The 17500-nt window shown below is 41.4% G+C and overlaps 1 protein-coding gene across 1 annotated transcript in view; it reads left to right on the top strand.

Moving 5' to 3' along the window:
• Positions 1 to 17500, top strand: part of LOC138970183 (fibrinogen C domain-containing protein 1-like) — a 35199-nt gene that overhangs the window by 2027 nt on the left and 15672 nt on the right. The window contains exon 2 of the mRNA XM_070342677.1: positions 12722 to 14979. Within this exon, the coding sequence (XP_070198778.1) occupies positions 13884 to 14979 (1096 nt within the window). The 5' untranslated portion in view covers positions 12722 to 13883. The remainder of the gene's footprint in view (positions 1 to 12721; positions 14980 to 17500) is intronic.

Raw genomic sequence — 17500 nt, 5'->3', positions numbered from 1 at the left:
TCTCTCTCTCTCTTTCTTAGTCTCTCTCTCTCTTTCTTAATCTCTCTCTCTCTTTCTTAGTCTCTCTTTCTCTCTTTCTTAGTCTCTCTCTCTCTCTTTCTTAGTCTCTCTCTCTCTCTCTCTTTCTTAGTCTCTCTCTCTCTCTCTCTCTTTGTCTCTCTCTCTTTTTATTTTTCTCTCTCTCTCTATCTTTCTTAGTCTCTCTCTCTCTTTCTTAGTTTCTCTCTCTCTCTCTTTCTTAGTCTCTCTCTTTCTTAGTCTCTCTCTCTTTCTTAGTCTCTCTCTCTCTCTCTCTCTCTCTCTTAGTCTCTCTCTCTTAGTCTCTCTCTGTCTCTCTTTCTTAGTCTCTCTCTCTCTCTTTCTTAGTCTCTCTCTCTCTCTCTTTCTTAGTCTCTCTCTCTCTCTTTCTTAGTCTCTCTCTCTCTTTCTTAGTCTCTCTCTCTTTCTTAGTCTCTCTCTCTCTCTCTCTCTCTCTCTTTCTTAGTCTCTCTCTCTCTCTCTCTCTCTCTCTTACATCTTAATCTCTCTCTCTCTCTCTCTTTCTTAGTCTCTCTCTCTCTCTCTCTCTCTCTCTCTCTCTCTCTCTCTCTTACTTAGTCTCTCAGTCTCTCCCTCCCCCTCTCCCTCCCCTGCAAGAGGTCGGTGAAGGGAGAAATTCGATGCACCCACTGAAGTAGCGCTGTGGGTTTCCCTGAACCCACCCCGTCTTTAGAGAAATAAACGGTAAAAACCCTCTTTCAAATGTATGGGTTCAGACAAACCCACATCGTCGTTAGAGGAATAAACGGTAAAAACCCTCTTTCAAATGTATGGGTTCAGACAAACCCGCATCGTCGGGAGTGTGTAGTCAAAAGCGGCATCCGGCAAAGGTTAAGAAAGAAACCATATCAAATTATATAATAGGGCACTGAGAAAACTAATTGAACTGTTCACTGACGATTTGCTGACAATTATAGAGTAGTACAAATCGATCCGTACATTGAAGAAATTGTAAGACAGGATATGATGACTGATTTCTGCAAAATAATTATTAGGTTTGAGAGCAATCTATTCTGCCAGAGACTCTTTCGGAAACTACGATGTGTTACAGAATGTCCGTACCATACTTTGTTTTTTCTATTATTCTGAATAATTATACATAAACTGTAATATATGCCCGATTAGTTGTATTGGCATGAAATCTTTAAAAATGTGTAAGTAATCAGCAATTTTGAAAATAAAACGATGTGGTCGGTCGGTTCTTTATATTAAATAAACAAGCCACCATTTTAAGTATTTTCATCGTTGAAACAGTTTGAATGGTCATACATCATTTTGTGAAACATTGCTGTACAGGCTGTTTTTCTATCATTTGGTGTACACGATTTGATTTGTTAAAGACGTTTATTTATTCATCCAATCTTTTTCAAAACAAATTCATCTTATTTAACCACGAGTTTGATGCAAAGTAGTGTATTCCTCGCTCGCCAAGGAAGTAAATAAACTTGAAACAACCAGTCAAAAGAAAACAAAGAACAGACAAACCAATATAGTTTCTTTCGTGTGTTTTTTTACAACAAATTGTAATATTAAACAAGTCGCGTAAGGCGAAAATACAACATTTAGTCAAGTTCAGTCGAACTCACAGAATGAAACTGAACGCAAAGCATTTTTTCCGCAAGACCGTACACTCGTAGCATCGTCTGTCCACCGCTCGTGGCAAAGGCAGTGAACTTAACAATACAGAAAAGCGCGGTAGCGGTTGCGCTGAGGAGGATAGCCCGCTTTTCTATATCTCTATTATTTTTAACTCTCTGAACGTGTTTTTAATCCAAACATATCATATCTATATGTTTTTGGAATCAGGAACGGACAAGGAATAAGATGAAATTGTTTTTAAATCGATTTCGGAAATTTAATTTCAATCATAATTTTTATATTTTTAATTTTCAGAGCTTGTTTTTAATCCGAATATAACATAATTATATGTTTTTGGAATGATGAAGAATGATGAAGAATACGATAAACGTAATTTTGGATCGTTTTATAAAAAAATAATTTTAATTACAATTTTCAGATGTTTAATGACCAAAGTCATTAATCAATTTTTAAGCCTCAAAGCTGAAATGCAATACCAAAGTCTGGCCTTCGTCGAAGATTGCCTGGCCAAAATATCAATCAATTTGATTGAAAAATGAGGGTGTGACAGTGCCGCCTCAACTTTTACAAAATGCCAGATATGACGTCATCAACGACATTTATCGAAAAAATAAAAAAAAAACATCTGGGGATATCATAACCAGGAACTCTCCTGAAAAATGTCATACAGATCGGTCCAGTAGTTTAGTCTGAATCGCTCTACACACACACACACAGACACACACACATACACCATGACCCTCGTCTCTATGTTAACACATTTAGTCAAAACTTGACTAAATGTAACGAGTGCCGTAAAAAAAAAAAATTCCCCCCTCTATGTTAAAACATTTAGTCAAAACTTGACTAAATGTAAAAAGTCGCGAAAGGCGAAATTACTACATTTAGTCAAGCTGTGGAACTCACAGAATGAAACTGAACGTAGTCCGCCGCTAGTGCAAAAGGCAGTGAAAGTGACGAGCCTGTTTGGCGTGGCAGCGGTTGCGCTGTGCTTCATAGCACGCTTTACTGTACCTCTCTTCGTTTTAACTTTCTGAGCGTGTTTTTAATCCAAACATATCATATCTATATGTTTTTGGAATCAGGAACCGACAAGGAATAAGATGAAATAGTTTTTAAAACGATTTCGGAAATTTAATTTTAATCATAATATTTTTAATTTTCAGAGCTTGTTTTTAATCCAAATATAACATATTTATATGTTTTTGGAATCAGAAAATGATGAAAAATAAGATGAACGTAAATTTGGATCGTTTTATAAATTTTTTTTTTTTTTTACATTTTTCAGATTTTTAATGACCGAAGTCATTAATTAATTTTTAAGCCATCAAACTGAAATGCAATACCAAAGTCCGGCCTTCGTCAAAGATTGCTTAGCCAAAATTTCAATCAATTTGATTGAAAAATGAGGGTGTGACAGTGCCGCCTCAACTTTTACAAAAAGCCGGATATGACGTCATCAAAGACATTTATTAAAAAATGAAAAAAACATCCGGGGATATCATTCACAGGAACTCTCATGTCAAATTTCATAAAGATCGGTCCAGTAGTTTAGTCTGAATCGCTCTACACACACACACACACAGACAGACAGACAGACAGACACACACACACACACACACACACACACATACACCACGACCCTCGTGTCGATTCCCCCTCTATGTTAAAACATTTAGTCAAAGTAAAAAAAACACAAGTCGCGTAAGGCGAAATTACTACATTTAGTCAAGCTGTGGAGAACTCACTGAATGAAACTGAACGTATAGTCCGCCGCTAGTGCAAAAGGCAGTGAAAGTGACGAGCCTGTTTGGCGCGGTATCGATTGCGCTGTGCTTCATAGCACGCTTTACTGTACCTCTCTTCGTTTTAACTTTCTGAGCGTGTTTTTAATCCAAACATATCATATCTATATGTTTTTGGAATCAGGAACCGACAAGGAATAAGATGAAATAGTTTTTAAAACGATTTCGGACATTTAATTTTGATAATAATATTTATATTTTTAATTTTCCGAGCTTGTTTTTAATCCAAATATAACATATGTATATGTTTTTTGAATCAGAAAATGACGAAGAATAAGATGAAATTGTTTTTGGATCGTTTAATAAAAAAATAATTTTAATTACAAGTTTCCGATTTTTAATGACCAAACTCAGTCATTAGTTTTTAAGCCACCAAGCTGAAATGCAATACCAAACCCCGGCCTTTGTCGAAGATTGCTTTGCCAAAATTTCAATCAATTTGATTGAAAAATGAGGGTGTGACAGTGCCGCCTCAACTTTTACAAAAAGCCGGATATGACGTCATCAAAGGTTGTTATCAAAAAAATGAAAATAATTATTCGGGGATATCATACCCAGGAACTCTCATGTAAAATTTCATAAAGATCGGCCCAGTAGTTTAGTCTGAATCGCTCTACACACACACACACACACAGACAGACAGACACACACACACACACACACATACACCACGACCCTCGTTTCGATTCCCCCCCTCTATGTTAAAACATTTAGTCAAAACTTGACTAAATGTAAAAACACGTATTTAAGTTTTTGAGGTCTGCTGATCTTTATATTGAATAATTTGTTCATTCATATTCCACCATTTAGGGTTAATGACTACGTGTGAGCACGTAATACGCTATAAGTGCCGGTTCACATTTAACTGCTCGTCTGACGCTTCACAATAGCTTTTTTCTTTGCTTTGTAAGGCCTGTTTGTTTGCCTCAGCAGAGACTCCCTCGATCTGTCTGTTTGTTTGTTTCTGTTCGTGCTTTGTTCAAAAAGATTCAAGCGTTTCGACTGTGGTTGCCACAATTGCAATTGTTACGGATGTTTTTTTACCATACGCAAGCGCGTGCTATAACTATTACCCGTGATGAAGAAAACGTCAAGCAAGCAACAGGTACTGTGATGATAAAAACACACCTTACGCAAGCGAGGCTAATCGTAGGTAAACACCAAGATTGTTTTCTTCTGTCATGCATGGGGGAACCTTATCAGTTTACGGCAAAATAGGGGAGGGGATTTACACAGGGCAAATTCGCGCGCGCACGAATGGAGGCAAAGCGGCACACTTTGATACAGTCACATTGGCACACACATGCTAACGCAAACACAGACACATACACACACACACGCACGTAGGCACGCACGCACACACGCACGCACGCACGCACGCACGCACACACACACACGCACGCACGGACGCACGCACGCTCGCACGCACGCACGCACACACACACACACACGCACGTAGGCACGCACGCACACACACACACACATAATCTCACATACACACATACACACACATACACACACACACACACACACACACACACACACACACACAAACACACACCCTTCACACAGAAACAACCCCACCCCATCCCAAACAACACAAACCCGCCCCAACTCACCTCACCATCTTACCACCCCTGTGATTGTTATTTGCAACACCTGAGACTTTTCTGGAGTTTTATCAAGCCGCAATGAACACTCGTCTCCGCATGCCTAGCCAAGAATCTAGCCACGGGTTGCTTCCAGAAAACAGTAACTGCAGTCTTTTCCCTTTTTTAAGCGTTTTAACACAGCGAGCCCCACGTCGAGCACGTTTTACCATTAAAGCCCGTTTTTAATTGGGATAACTTGGTTGTAAGACAGTCAGTCGCTCTCGGAGAACGCTTCACTACCAAAGCCCGTTTTTAATTGGGATAACTTTTTAAGCGTTGTAAGACAGTCAGTCGCTCTCGGAGAACGCTTCATAAAGCGCGTTGTTGATTAGGAGAATAAGTAAGCGTTTTAACACAGTGAGTCCCACCTTAAGCACGTTTCACTATTAGAACCCGTTCTTAATTGGGAGATATTGTTTAAGTGTTTTGAGACAGTCATTAGCTCTCGGAGAACGCTTCACTATCAAAACGCGTTGTTGATTAGGAGAATAAGTAAGTTTGTTAACACAGGGAGTCCCACCTTGAGCACGTTTCACTTTTAAAGTCCGTTCTAAATTAAGAGCATTTTAAGCGTTTTTACAAAGTGAGTCCCATCTTGAGCACTTTTCAATATAAAAGCCCGTTCTTAATTAGGAGAATTTTTAAGCGTTTTAACAAACTGAGTTGCAAGTAGAGCATGTTTCACTATTAAAGCCCGTTCCTAGTTATGGGAGCATCTTCAAGCGTTTTTACAAAGTGAGGTGCAGGTGGCTACGTTTCATTATTTAAGACCGTTCTAAATATTGAAGAAGAATAAGGATATTTTTGTCCTACAGGGAATATAAGGTCTCTTTAGGCCAGGTATGGGGTAATAATTATGATAAAATTAAAACTAAAACTAAATTGTGGATTTGTTAAAGCGTTTTAAGACAGTGAGTCGCACGTTGAGCACGTTTCACTATTCAAACGCGTTCATAATTGAGAACACATTTTATCCGGTAATCTTTAGTTTGGGAACACCCGTGAACAGAAAAACTTCTGCGAACCTGAGTGTGTTCTTAATTAAAATTCAATATACATATTTTGACGTCGCGAACTTGCTTCGTGGAGTTTAGAAAGTGTCCCCGAAAGTAAAGTTTGGTTGAAAACTAGGATCGCTTGACGTTTCTTGCGAACCTTCGTCGTTTTTGAAATTTTTGAGATTTTTACCGGTAAATTACCAGACACTTCCAGTTAACGCAATCATTGATAAAGTGACAGTGTACGTGTGCCTTTTTACGTGACGCTTTTTCTCCCATACAATGATGCTTTCTGGTTGAGATTTGCTGTAGATTTGCTAAGAGGGGGGGGGGGGGGGGGGGGAGGGGGCAGCGAACACATTTCTGGCGACAGACACACAGGCCGAGAGAGACAAAAAGAGAGAGAGACAGAGACAGAGAGAGAGAGTGACAGACAGACAGACACAGACACACAGACACACATACAGACAGACAGACAGACACAGACACACACACAGACACACATACAGACAGACAGAAACAGACACAGAAACGCAGACGGAGACAGAGACAGAGAGACATTCTGTGGAGAAAAGTAAAAAGTAAAAAAAAATTTTTTTTGTTTTTTACAAAACCATCCTTACACACACGCATTCAGACAGCTTGACAAGTGCAACTCAGTTGTAACCTATAGATCCATTCCAATTAAGTAGTTGACATCCTATACTCAGCTGATTTAGTCAAAATGTTGGATACCTAAGGCCAAACAAAAAAATAGTCTGTTTACGGTATCCCGACCGACCCTTTTTTTTCGCGCGACCCTAGACTTTTTTTGGCATTTGGAAAAAAAAAAAATCTTTGTTTTTTTGGCAAACTAACTTAAAAATATGTTTTTTTGCAAAAAAAAAAAAAAAAAAAAAAAAATCCCGACCTACCGACCCTATTTTTTGCGTGCCTATGTTACCGTAAACAGACTATTTTTTGTGTGTGGCCTAAGTGAAAGCATAATTAAGCAAGGCACTCCGTGTCTACGACAGTGTGTTGATTTTGTAACATCAACCCAAATCGTTTTTTTCTTCTTAAGTGCACTCAGTTTCCCTGCCACGTTCTCTTCTTCTTCTTCTTCTTTTTTAAAACGTTGTGTGTGAGCATGTGCTGGTTTTCGGGAAGAACTGTATGTTTACCGAAGGTTTTAAGGTACTTAATCCTTCCTGTGGATAATACCATCATGCAAACAAAGGTTTACTTCAATTTTTTGGGGGGAACTTAAACTTCTGTTTTCGCTTTCTGTATGTAAACCATCAGATATCTCTCCAGGTTTTCATAATGTGTCAAAATGATCTTTCTACTTGTTCACATACTAAAAATCACTCTTCTGGAAGCGTGTTGTCGTGAGCTCGTTTCGGACCGTTTGGTATGACTCATTGTCGAAATCTGCCCGTGTAGGTCGTGGCATGCGTTTCCAAAGGGGAGGGGGGGGGGGGGGGGAGGAGGGGGGGGGGGTCAAGTTGGGAATTGTCCTATATTAGAACAACGAGAACAAAGTACAGCGCAAATGAAATATTACGAGATAAGTAAAATTGCTGATGAGCATGGTAGACTAATGTTTATGATAAAATAGTAAGGGGAGAACATCACAGGAAAAAATTGCAATTATGTTAATCAAAATTATCAATATGTTATTATAAGTGCCAGCAGAAAATGTGTCACATCTTCGCTGCATCTGTATATTTTAGAAAACGAAGAATAAGCAAATTGTTTAAACACACTCTCTGATAATAAATCATTTCAGTATCACAAACAAATCTGACGCTATATCTGTTTTTCCAACACCTGTGCTCACTTTACTCGTGATTTAGGTTGAACGTATCTTAATTTCATTGGAGGAAAATACACCAGTTCTTTTCGTTTTTTAAAGATAACTTTCTCACAAAAAAAGATTAAGCTTAATGAATAGGTTTTGCACCTGCAGCTGCAAAGCTAGAACGAAAAACAAAATTAGTTATCAAAACATCCTTTTAGGCGAAGGCACTTGAAACGTGGTAGCATCGTATTATAAACCCATAAAACCAATTTCTTGCTTGCTAAAGATACTTTTGATGTAAAAAGAAAATCGATTTAAAGCATAGACTCTTTAGAATAAAAATGCAATGATGATAAAGATATGCTTATCAATGAGGTATTGCGATGATTTCGAGTAAACGGAGATTGCGTGTGGATGGGTATGAATAAGGTTGAGGAGGTCTATAAGAAAGGGGAGATTTATGGTGGTGGGGGGAGGGGATCAAAGGGTAGATAGAAAGAGAAAGATAGAAAGAGAGAGAGAGAGAGAGAGAGAGAGAGAGATAGAATGAAAGAGAGAGAGAGAGAGAGAGAGAGAGAGAGAGAGAGAGAGAGAGAGAGAGAGAGAGAGAGAGAGAGAGAGAAAGAGAGAGAGCTCAGAACTCAGAACTGTATTACAAAAGGATAACGGTTTCAGGCAAGGCCTAATCTTACGACCTGTCACTTGTGCAATTCCTAATACAGACGCACACTACATTTAGAGAGAGAGAGAGAGAGAGTGAGCACGCGCGAGGGGATCAAAGGGGAGATAGAAAGAGAGAGATAGAAAGAGAGAGATAGAAAGAGAGAGAGAGAGAAAGAGAGAGAGAGAGAGAGCACGCGCGAGGGGATCAAAGGGGAGATAGAAAGAGAGAGATAGAAAGAGAGAGATAGAAAGAGAGAGAGAGAAAGAGAGAGAGAGAGAGAGATAAAGAGAGAGAGTGAGAGAGAGTGAGTGAGAGAGAGATAAAGAGAGAGAGAGAGAGAGACAGAGAGAGAGAGAGACAGAGAAAGAGACAGAGAGAGACAGAGAGAGACAGAGAGAGAGAGACAGAGACAAAGAGGAGATCTTTTTCTGTAGTAAACTCAGGTCTGCATCAAAGACGTTTCACTGCCACACCATGTAGCGTAAAACACACACACACACACACACACACACACACACATACACGCACGCACACACACGCACATATACTTTGAGGCAACACTATTGTCCTAATCTAAATGTATTTAAACATACAACACAAAAATAGTGTATTATCCGAAACTCAGAAATCGAATTAAACATCACACAAAAGGAAAATCTCAAGTTGGTTACCGCCACTACCTTACTCTCTTCCACCTCACTCCCTTTAACTGCATCCCTCCTCCATCGCCCTCCACAACCCTTCGCACCCCATCCTCCACATTCATTCCTGCCCCTTCCCGCTAATGTTAAACCTTAGCGTTGTAAATTCATTGCTCACAATCAATCCAGTGGCATTTAAATCCTCCCATTTTGCAGAACCTGCTCTTGTAGTCCTGAATAACAAGTCATTTTATATACCTTTGAAGTCACGGAATGATCTGTACAGATGCCTTTCGTTCGCATGCGCTGTAGAAGGAAAACATCGGCACAACCGCCATTTTGAAGGAGGGGAGGCGACTCTGTTGATATAACATAAAAACAATTATGCATTTTCTCGTGATTTTCGTCGTTCAAATACATTTATTATGCTTAAAGGCACAGTAAGCCTCCCATAAACCACCACTGAGCTCCCCGAGCCTCTACATACAGAGCAAGCATACTTCCATTTGAACGCTCACCGAACGGGAACATCCTGGCTGCTTTTTGTCGAGAGTGAGACATTTTCAAAGAATTTATTTTCGTGGACTATCCGAACGGACTATCAGGCGCCTCGTTTTGATGCTAGACCTAACTTTTAAAACTAAATAATAAATTGACAGCTTGTTACACAAACATTCTTAAAACATAAAAGAATTCTTTTTTCATCAAGACAAGATCAGTACAATTCGAAGTTTTGAAAGTTTGAAAAAAGAAAAGCCCGGAAACGTGTCACGCAAAACGTCTTTCTCGTAGCAGACGACGGTTCTGCATAGCGCCAGTTCCTCTGAACGTCTAACCGCCACCGCTCTAGTTCGTGTGACTTGCAGCCGTTTGTTGCGTTTTAGATTTAGAGGTACACAATAACGTGCTATTGCAGATAAGCTTACAGCGAGTCGCATTGAAATCACAAACTGACGACTAAATTGTGAAAAAAAAGGAAACTGGATCACACGGGTTCACGATGGCTCAGGGGTAAGATAAACCTCGCAAAAATAAATTCTTTGAAAATTGCTCGCTCTTTACGGAGGGCGCCTAGGATGTTCTCAAGCGGGGAGTGTTTAAATGAAAGGGTGTTAATTTGTACTGTGTGTAAAAGCCTGACAGTGTCTGCGATGGTTTACGGGAGGCTGACTGTGCCTTTAAGTTTGGAGCTCATTCCGTCAATTAATTTCAAGATAAATATTCTTTGGTGTGATTATTAAAGGGACTTGTATCACAAATAAGTAAAAATACCAATGGATTGTGAGCTATGAATTTACAACGCTAAAGGTCAACAAAATGTTACGCCCTTCCCGCAATCCTTCCTAGGCAATAACGATTCTCAAAGCACAGTAATAATGACTGATAACGCAGAACCAAACTCGCAGGGGGGTAGACAGAAGAAAACAGCAGACTTACGACAGTAGGGCCACCCAGTATGACACCTTGCAGAGTTTATTGCACGTGCAGAAGAAACCACGCAGAGCCAGCGCCTGCTTCGGAATCTGAGTTTTGTATTCACCACTGACTGCACCGGTAAAATGAGTCTTCCGGTGGTGATTTGGATTTCTCATTATCTTTCTTGGGGGGTTTTGAAGATTTTGGGTTTAGGTCGGTTATTTTGCTTTTGTGTTATTTTTTATGTTATTTTTTTTCGTTGATGTCGCTTTTTTTCTGTAACTTTGTACGCACGAGTTGGTCGAGGCCTCCTTTCTGTTCAACTTCTTCTCGTGTTGTTTTTTTGGGCCATCTTTCTGGGTGGAGTTTTCGTTTTGTTTACTTTTCTCCCCCTCTTTTTCTAACTCGTGTTTAGTTTTAAGTTCTTTGATCTTTTTGTTTATTTTCATTATTTCGTTCTTTCTTCTCTCGCCTCCTAACCATCATTGTATCCCCCTGAATGTTTCTCGATCTTCTCCATGCCTTTTCCTTTTTTTGCACACTTTGATGTTTTTTTCACTTTATTTTTATGTTGTTCTTTGTTGTTCTACTTGTGTGTTTGTGTTTTTCCTTTTTTCTCCCTTTTTCAGGCATGTGCATGGTGTATGTATCTTTGTTCTCTTCCGCATCATCTATTTTTCCTTGTGTAGTTTCAACCTCAAGTTTTCGAAATATTGTGTCCCGGTCATCATTAGTATCTCACTTTTTTTGGTCAGATGTATAGAACCATAATGCAAAAAAAAAAAAAGTCTGTTTACGGTATCCCGACCGACCCTATTTTTTCGCGCGACCCTAGACTTTTTGGGGGGCATTTGGGGAAAAAAAGTCTTTGTTTTTTGGCAAAATGACTTAAAAATATGGTTTTTTTGAGACATTTAAAAAAAAAAAATCCCGACCTACCGACCCTATTTTTTTGGGCCTATGTTACCGTAAACAGACTATTTTTGTGTGTGACCTAAACACATGTTCATGGGATGTTCGGTAAAATGTCAACATGCAATTATTGACCCGAACCATCGTCTGTGATCTCCTACATTCTTATCTACATTGCTCGTGGGTTTAACGACTACGTAGCTCAAAGAATTATGATTGGCATATCATAATTTCTCTCCGACATTAACGTAGCGTCGCGGTGTTTATGAGTTCGCATGAAGATGTCATGGCGGGAACTTACATGTTTTGGGGAAATGAGTTTTTGTGAATATCGCTGTAGGTTTGCACTTCTTTTTGTTGTGACTTGTTTATTATGGTGCCGTTAAAGTTGGATGCTATCAGGGTTCTTTGTTCTTGATTTTGCTGATGTTGTTGTTATTGTTGTTGTTGTTGTTGTTGTCGTCGACGTCGTTGTTATTGTCCGTGTGTGTGTGTGTGTGTGTGTGTGTGTGTGTGTGTGTGTGTGTGTGTGTGTGTGTGTGTGTGTGTACCCCCGTTTCCACAGGTTTGGTTGCCTAAATCACCATAAGGCAACCATCCACACGTGGATGGCAACCTAAACTCTGGATGGCAACCTAATTGTGTGGATGGTCGCTTCATTTAACACCGTTAAATTGACTTTTTTGACGGAAAGAATGTCATAACAATGTTCAAAATGACATTCTTTCCGTCCTCTATAGGCGACGAAATAGGTCAAATTTTGTGCATTTTTTAGTGCAAAATTCTTCGATGCCGGAGCGAGTACTGCACCCAGTGCTGTTGTAGTGCAAGTGCACTAGAAAGGCACTACACCCAGTGCCGCCTCTTAGGTAACCATCCACACTTTAGGTATGTGTGTGTGTGTGTGAGTGTGTGTGTGTGTGTGTGTGTGTGTGTGTGTGTGTGTGTATGTGTGTGTGTTCGTGTGTGGTTGTTGTTGTTGTTATTGTTGTTGTTGTTCTTCTTGTTTTGTTTTTTAAACAATTTATTCTATTTGTCTCTCTACTTGTTGTTCTTGTCACAGTGTCGTCTTGAACAGTATGATCGAAAGATTTTTTTTTATTGTAAAAAGACAAATGTTGGTTAATATTCTGGTCATGATACATTACGCAAACAATACATATTTGAAAACTGACTGTTCGCTAATCCTCTCACTTCGTTCTTTTCTTGCAGAACGCCGAACAAAACGACTGCATGTACACAAGAAGGATTCAGAACGCACACGTGTTTTGACTAATTAGTGGAACTTCTTGAAGACAGTTCGGAATAACACTGAAGAAGGAGTAGAGAAGAACCTACGTTCCAGCCCTCCGCTTGTGAAAAACAGATAAGAGTAAGAGAAAGAGTAGTTTTACAAATGTGTGCGTGTGAAACGCAAGATTGAAAAGTATTTGAAAAAAGTTCCGCCATTCAGTCGACAAAAATAGTAAAAAGCACGTATAAGGTTTTGTGATATAACTATATGTGACCTGTTTTCCATTCACGGCATTTGCTTGGTGCAAAAAGTAACATTCATTTTAAATTGTGCAAGTGAAACGCATCACAGACAAATGAAACGTAAGAGAAGTATTCCAACAACGCTTAGCCCTTCAATCAGCAGAAAGATTAAAGAAGTGCGTCGAAACTTGATTCTTCATTCGCTGCGTGCGGCGTTGGATGTCATTCTCCATCGGAATCTGTGTTTTGCTTCCACCGAGTACCCGTGTTGGTGCAGGCGATGATAATGATGCACGTGTCTGCAGCAGTGGTCTACGGCACACGTGTTGGCGCCCTGTTACGTGGTAAAAGACTTATGATGAGAATTTATTGAGCCTCAGCATCCACTCTTCTACCCTCCGCAAAAAAGTGCACGCCAATCTTCCTTGTGCTTGCTCCCAGAGACGGAGACTAAGAGTAAGAAACTTTTGCTCAAGGTTGAGAAAGATTTTGCGGCAATATTGCCTTACACTTGATAACCTGGTTGAAATTAAGCGGGAAAGCCAACAAACTTCTCGCAACTTTCTAAACGCAATGCCACTCTAAAAGAGTCGTGTTTCATGCAGGTTTCAACTTCACAGAGCTTGGACTGAGTCGGTTTATTCAGGTGTTTGATCTAGAAAAATATCTGTTAATTCAATTCCAGACACGATTTCCACGTGCTTCGAGATCTCTGTTATTGACTTTACTTGCACGTGTTTAGGGCGTTTGGGTTAGAAAGGGAGAATTTTTCTGCACAGGAAGTTCTTTCCCCATTATTGTAGGCCTATACTGCACCGACGCTCCCGTCGAACTATTTATCAGTGGTTGTTGAGATAGTTCTATAGAACTTCTTAAAGACGACAACGCTGTCAGCAATATGGATTCTACAACGAACACAGCGATTCTTCTCCTCTTTCTGGTCACTCTTATCAACCTCACAGTCTCACAACCCACAGTACAGAACACCTTCTTCAGAAACGCTTTCAGCGCACCAGGATGCTCCAACAACAACAAAAACAAAAACAACCGCAACAACCGTCGTTTCCGCAACATGGGCAACATCCGTCTCGCCGGCCCAGGGACGTCGTCCGCAGGGTCTGCCGATCTTCAGCGATCCATGGACGCCGTGCTGCTGGAGCTGCAGAAGCAGAACATGGACGCCGCGACCCTTCAGCAGGCTGTGGCCGACCTCAAAAGGCGTCACGACGAGACACGCAGGCTTCTGATGCAGCTGACCGACAGCATGAACATCGTCGTGAAGAAGCTCATCAAAACCTCACCCTCCCCATCTTCTTCCCTGTATTCCCCTTCTTCTCGGGCTTGTGACTGTCGCGAGGGATCTGTGATTAGTAGCGACGGTGCTGGAGTGGATGTACAGGACAAAAGGTATGGAGGATTAGGAGGTGACAGAGGATATGGAGGAGGAGGAGTAGAAAAACAAGGGGGAGGTGTTGGAGGAGGAGGAGGAGGAGGAGGAGGAGGAGGAGGAGAAGGAGGAGGAGGAGGAGGAGGAGGAGGAGGGGGAGGAGGAGGAAAAAGAGACTCAAAAGAACAAGAACAAGATTCGGGAACACAAACAACCCTCGAAGGCAATGCTGAAATCTCTCGCGAAGGTGTTGAAGACCTGGACGGATACGTGAAAATCCGAGATTCGGCCCCTGGAGTATTCAGAGACAGGCCCAAGGAAAGCTGGCCACCCCAGAGAAGCGACAGCAGCAACGGGCAACGTTTGCTCATTGAACAAACCGGTGCTGGGGTTTTATCTGCACAACCTCGGTCGAGTCAAAATGGGCCAAGTCACGCTGACGATACTTTGCGAGATCGGAGCTTCATTCAGCCACGTGACCAGACTAGCAGAGGAAGTGGATCCGTTGCCACGGAAACGACGAGTTCAGGGACATCGAGGACAATCGGAACCACAACTGCAGTGCCTGACCCTATTCTGTTGTTGTACAACGGGACAATTCCGAAAGGTGAGTAAAGCAATGCTTTTTCGTGGGTGTGAGAGGTGGGTTGGGGTGGGGGAGGAGGCGTGTGTGTATGTGTTGGGGGGGGGGGGGGGGGTGATTGGCAGAGGCGTATATGTGTGAGTATGTGTGTGTGCGTGTATGTGGGAATGGGTGGGGGTGATGGGGGGCAGAGGCGTATGTGTGTGTATGCCAGTGTATGTGTGTGTGTGTGTGTGTGTGTGCGTGTGTGTGCGCGCGCGCGCGTGTGTGTGTGTGTGTGTGTGTGTGTGTGTTATTGTTTATTGTAAATGCAATTATGTAATCCTGATGCTTACTGTCCACGTGTTTGTTACAAAGGACTTGCGATAGTTTTTCTATTTCTTTCAACTTCCCTGCTATCTTTTGTCCGCTCCTTATGCACACGTGTCGGCGGCTTGGCGTATTTGTTAGAGTGTTGCTCAACGTGTCTGCAACATTAGCGTCCCGATGAGAAAGTAATCCTACCCTCTTGACTCGGTTTCGTATAAATGAATTATTCAATTAGATATGATAAAACAAAACAAATGCATTGATTGGTGAGGCATACGACGTTTTTAGGGATAACTCGTGTCAAGGGAAATCGGTCATTCATTCTTCGTACATTTTTCAATAGGAATACACCTCAACTATGGAAGAAGAATGCTGCCAACGTATTTATCTTTTTTATAATTTTGTGTATGCTACTGCTACTGCTACATCTACTACCATTACTACTACCAACACCACCACCACCATCATTACTTCTACTTCTACTGCTGATACTACTACTACTACTACTCCGCCCTGATATCACCCTTCGTGGTGGACTGGGCGTTAAGCAAACAAACAAACAAACTACTACTACTTCTGCTGCCGCTGCTGCTGCTACTACTACTACTACTGCCGCCGCTGCCGCTGCTACTACTACTACTACTACTACTACTACTACTACTACTACTACTACTACTACTACTACTACTACTACTACTACTACTGCCGTATCTCTCGTGCTCGTGTCAGTGTACATTACATGTCGAGCATGAAAACAATGTTAACCTTTTGTTTTCACTTTGCCGAACACCCCTCTCTCCCCCCCCCCCCTTTTTCCCTGTCTAATGCCAACGACTGGTCCACCTACTGACCCGCACCCCCCTCAACCCCCAGTCTCCGAAATCAAAGGTTTTCTTGGACCATCAGGCGTGTCCGCTCCAAATGAGAATGACCCATGGTATTTCTGAGAGACGTTCAGACAAAAGCTCTATGACCCTTTATCACCCACTTGATTCGGACATCCTGCAGACTGGTAGACCGCTTGTCTCGAGAGATATAGGGGGTAGGGAGGGCGAGAGAGAGAGAGAGGGAGAGAGAGAGAGAGAGAGAGAGAGAGAGAGAGAGAGAGAGAGAGAGAGAGAGAGAGATAGCTAGAGAATGAGATGGTTGTTGGAGTTTAACCTATTTGGGTATGCGAGAGAGAGAGAGGGAGAGAGAGAGAGAGAGAGAGAGAGAGAGAGAGAGAGAGAGAGGGAGAGAGAGAGAGAGAGAGAGAGAAAGAGAGATAAGAGGGAGAGAGAGAGAGAGAGAGAGAGAGAGAGAGAGAGAGAGAGAGAGAGAAAGAGCAAAAAACACAGTGACAAACAGACAGACAGACAGACAGACAGACAGACAGACAAATAAAAAGTAACAAGAGTAGACAACGAAGGAGAGGTGCACTATCTGCAGTTTCTGCCTAGACAGACAAGACAGAAAGAAAGACAGATCGACAGACAGACAAACCGAGACATACAGACAGACAAGCAAACAAAAAGAGGCAGACAGACAGACAGACAGAGACTAAGAGGTGCACAAGTCTGGGGTTTGTGCCTTTTGTCCCGACAAAATACCAGATTATTTTTCAAGTGGGAAACATGGTCTGTTGCCTGTGGCTGCAAGGAAGAAATCGGAGAACTCTGAGGATACACAGAAGAGACGTTTTTTTTGTCTTCATTGGCCCGAACAAAGCCCTACCATTGCAGCGGAAGTCTATACCTGATACGGGTGGACATACGGAAGGAGGGCCTAGGGGTGGGTAAGGATAAGAGAGATAGCGAGAGAGGGAGACTGAGGTAGAGAGAGAGAGGGTGAGAGAGACTGAGGTAGAGAGAGCGAGAGAGGGAGACTGAAGTAGAGAGAGAGAGGGTGAGAGAGAGAGAGTTTGAGACCGAACTGTTTTTGGCTAGGATAGAGATTTAGAGAGGGAGATACAGTCAGACAGACAGACAGACAGACGGAGAGACAGACAGACAGACAGACGGACAGAGGGGGAGAGAGAGAGAACGAACGAACGAACGCACGAACGAACTTTATTACTCAAGGATGGAGATTTTAGGCTCACGCCTAGTTTTACAATATGTCCCTGCTAAACTAAGACATAAAAATAAAGACAATAAAAGGACAATTGTCAATCGCAATCATACAGTATTACTAATTACAACATTACCTATACGAATACATAATGCATAATAGAACATTGAAATGTACATGAGAGAGA

The sequence above is a fragment of the Littorina saxatilis genome, linkage group LG7 (assembly GCF_037325665.1).
Source record: "Littorina saxatilis isolate snail1 linkage group LG7, US_GU_Lsax_2.0, whole genome shotgun sequence".
Classification (NCBI taxonomy): Eukaryota; Metazoa; Mollusca; class Gastropoda; order Littorinimorpha; family Littorinidae; genus Littorina; species Littorina saxatilis.
This window is presented reverse-complemented; position numbering and strand designations above follow the sequence as displayed.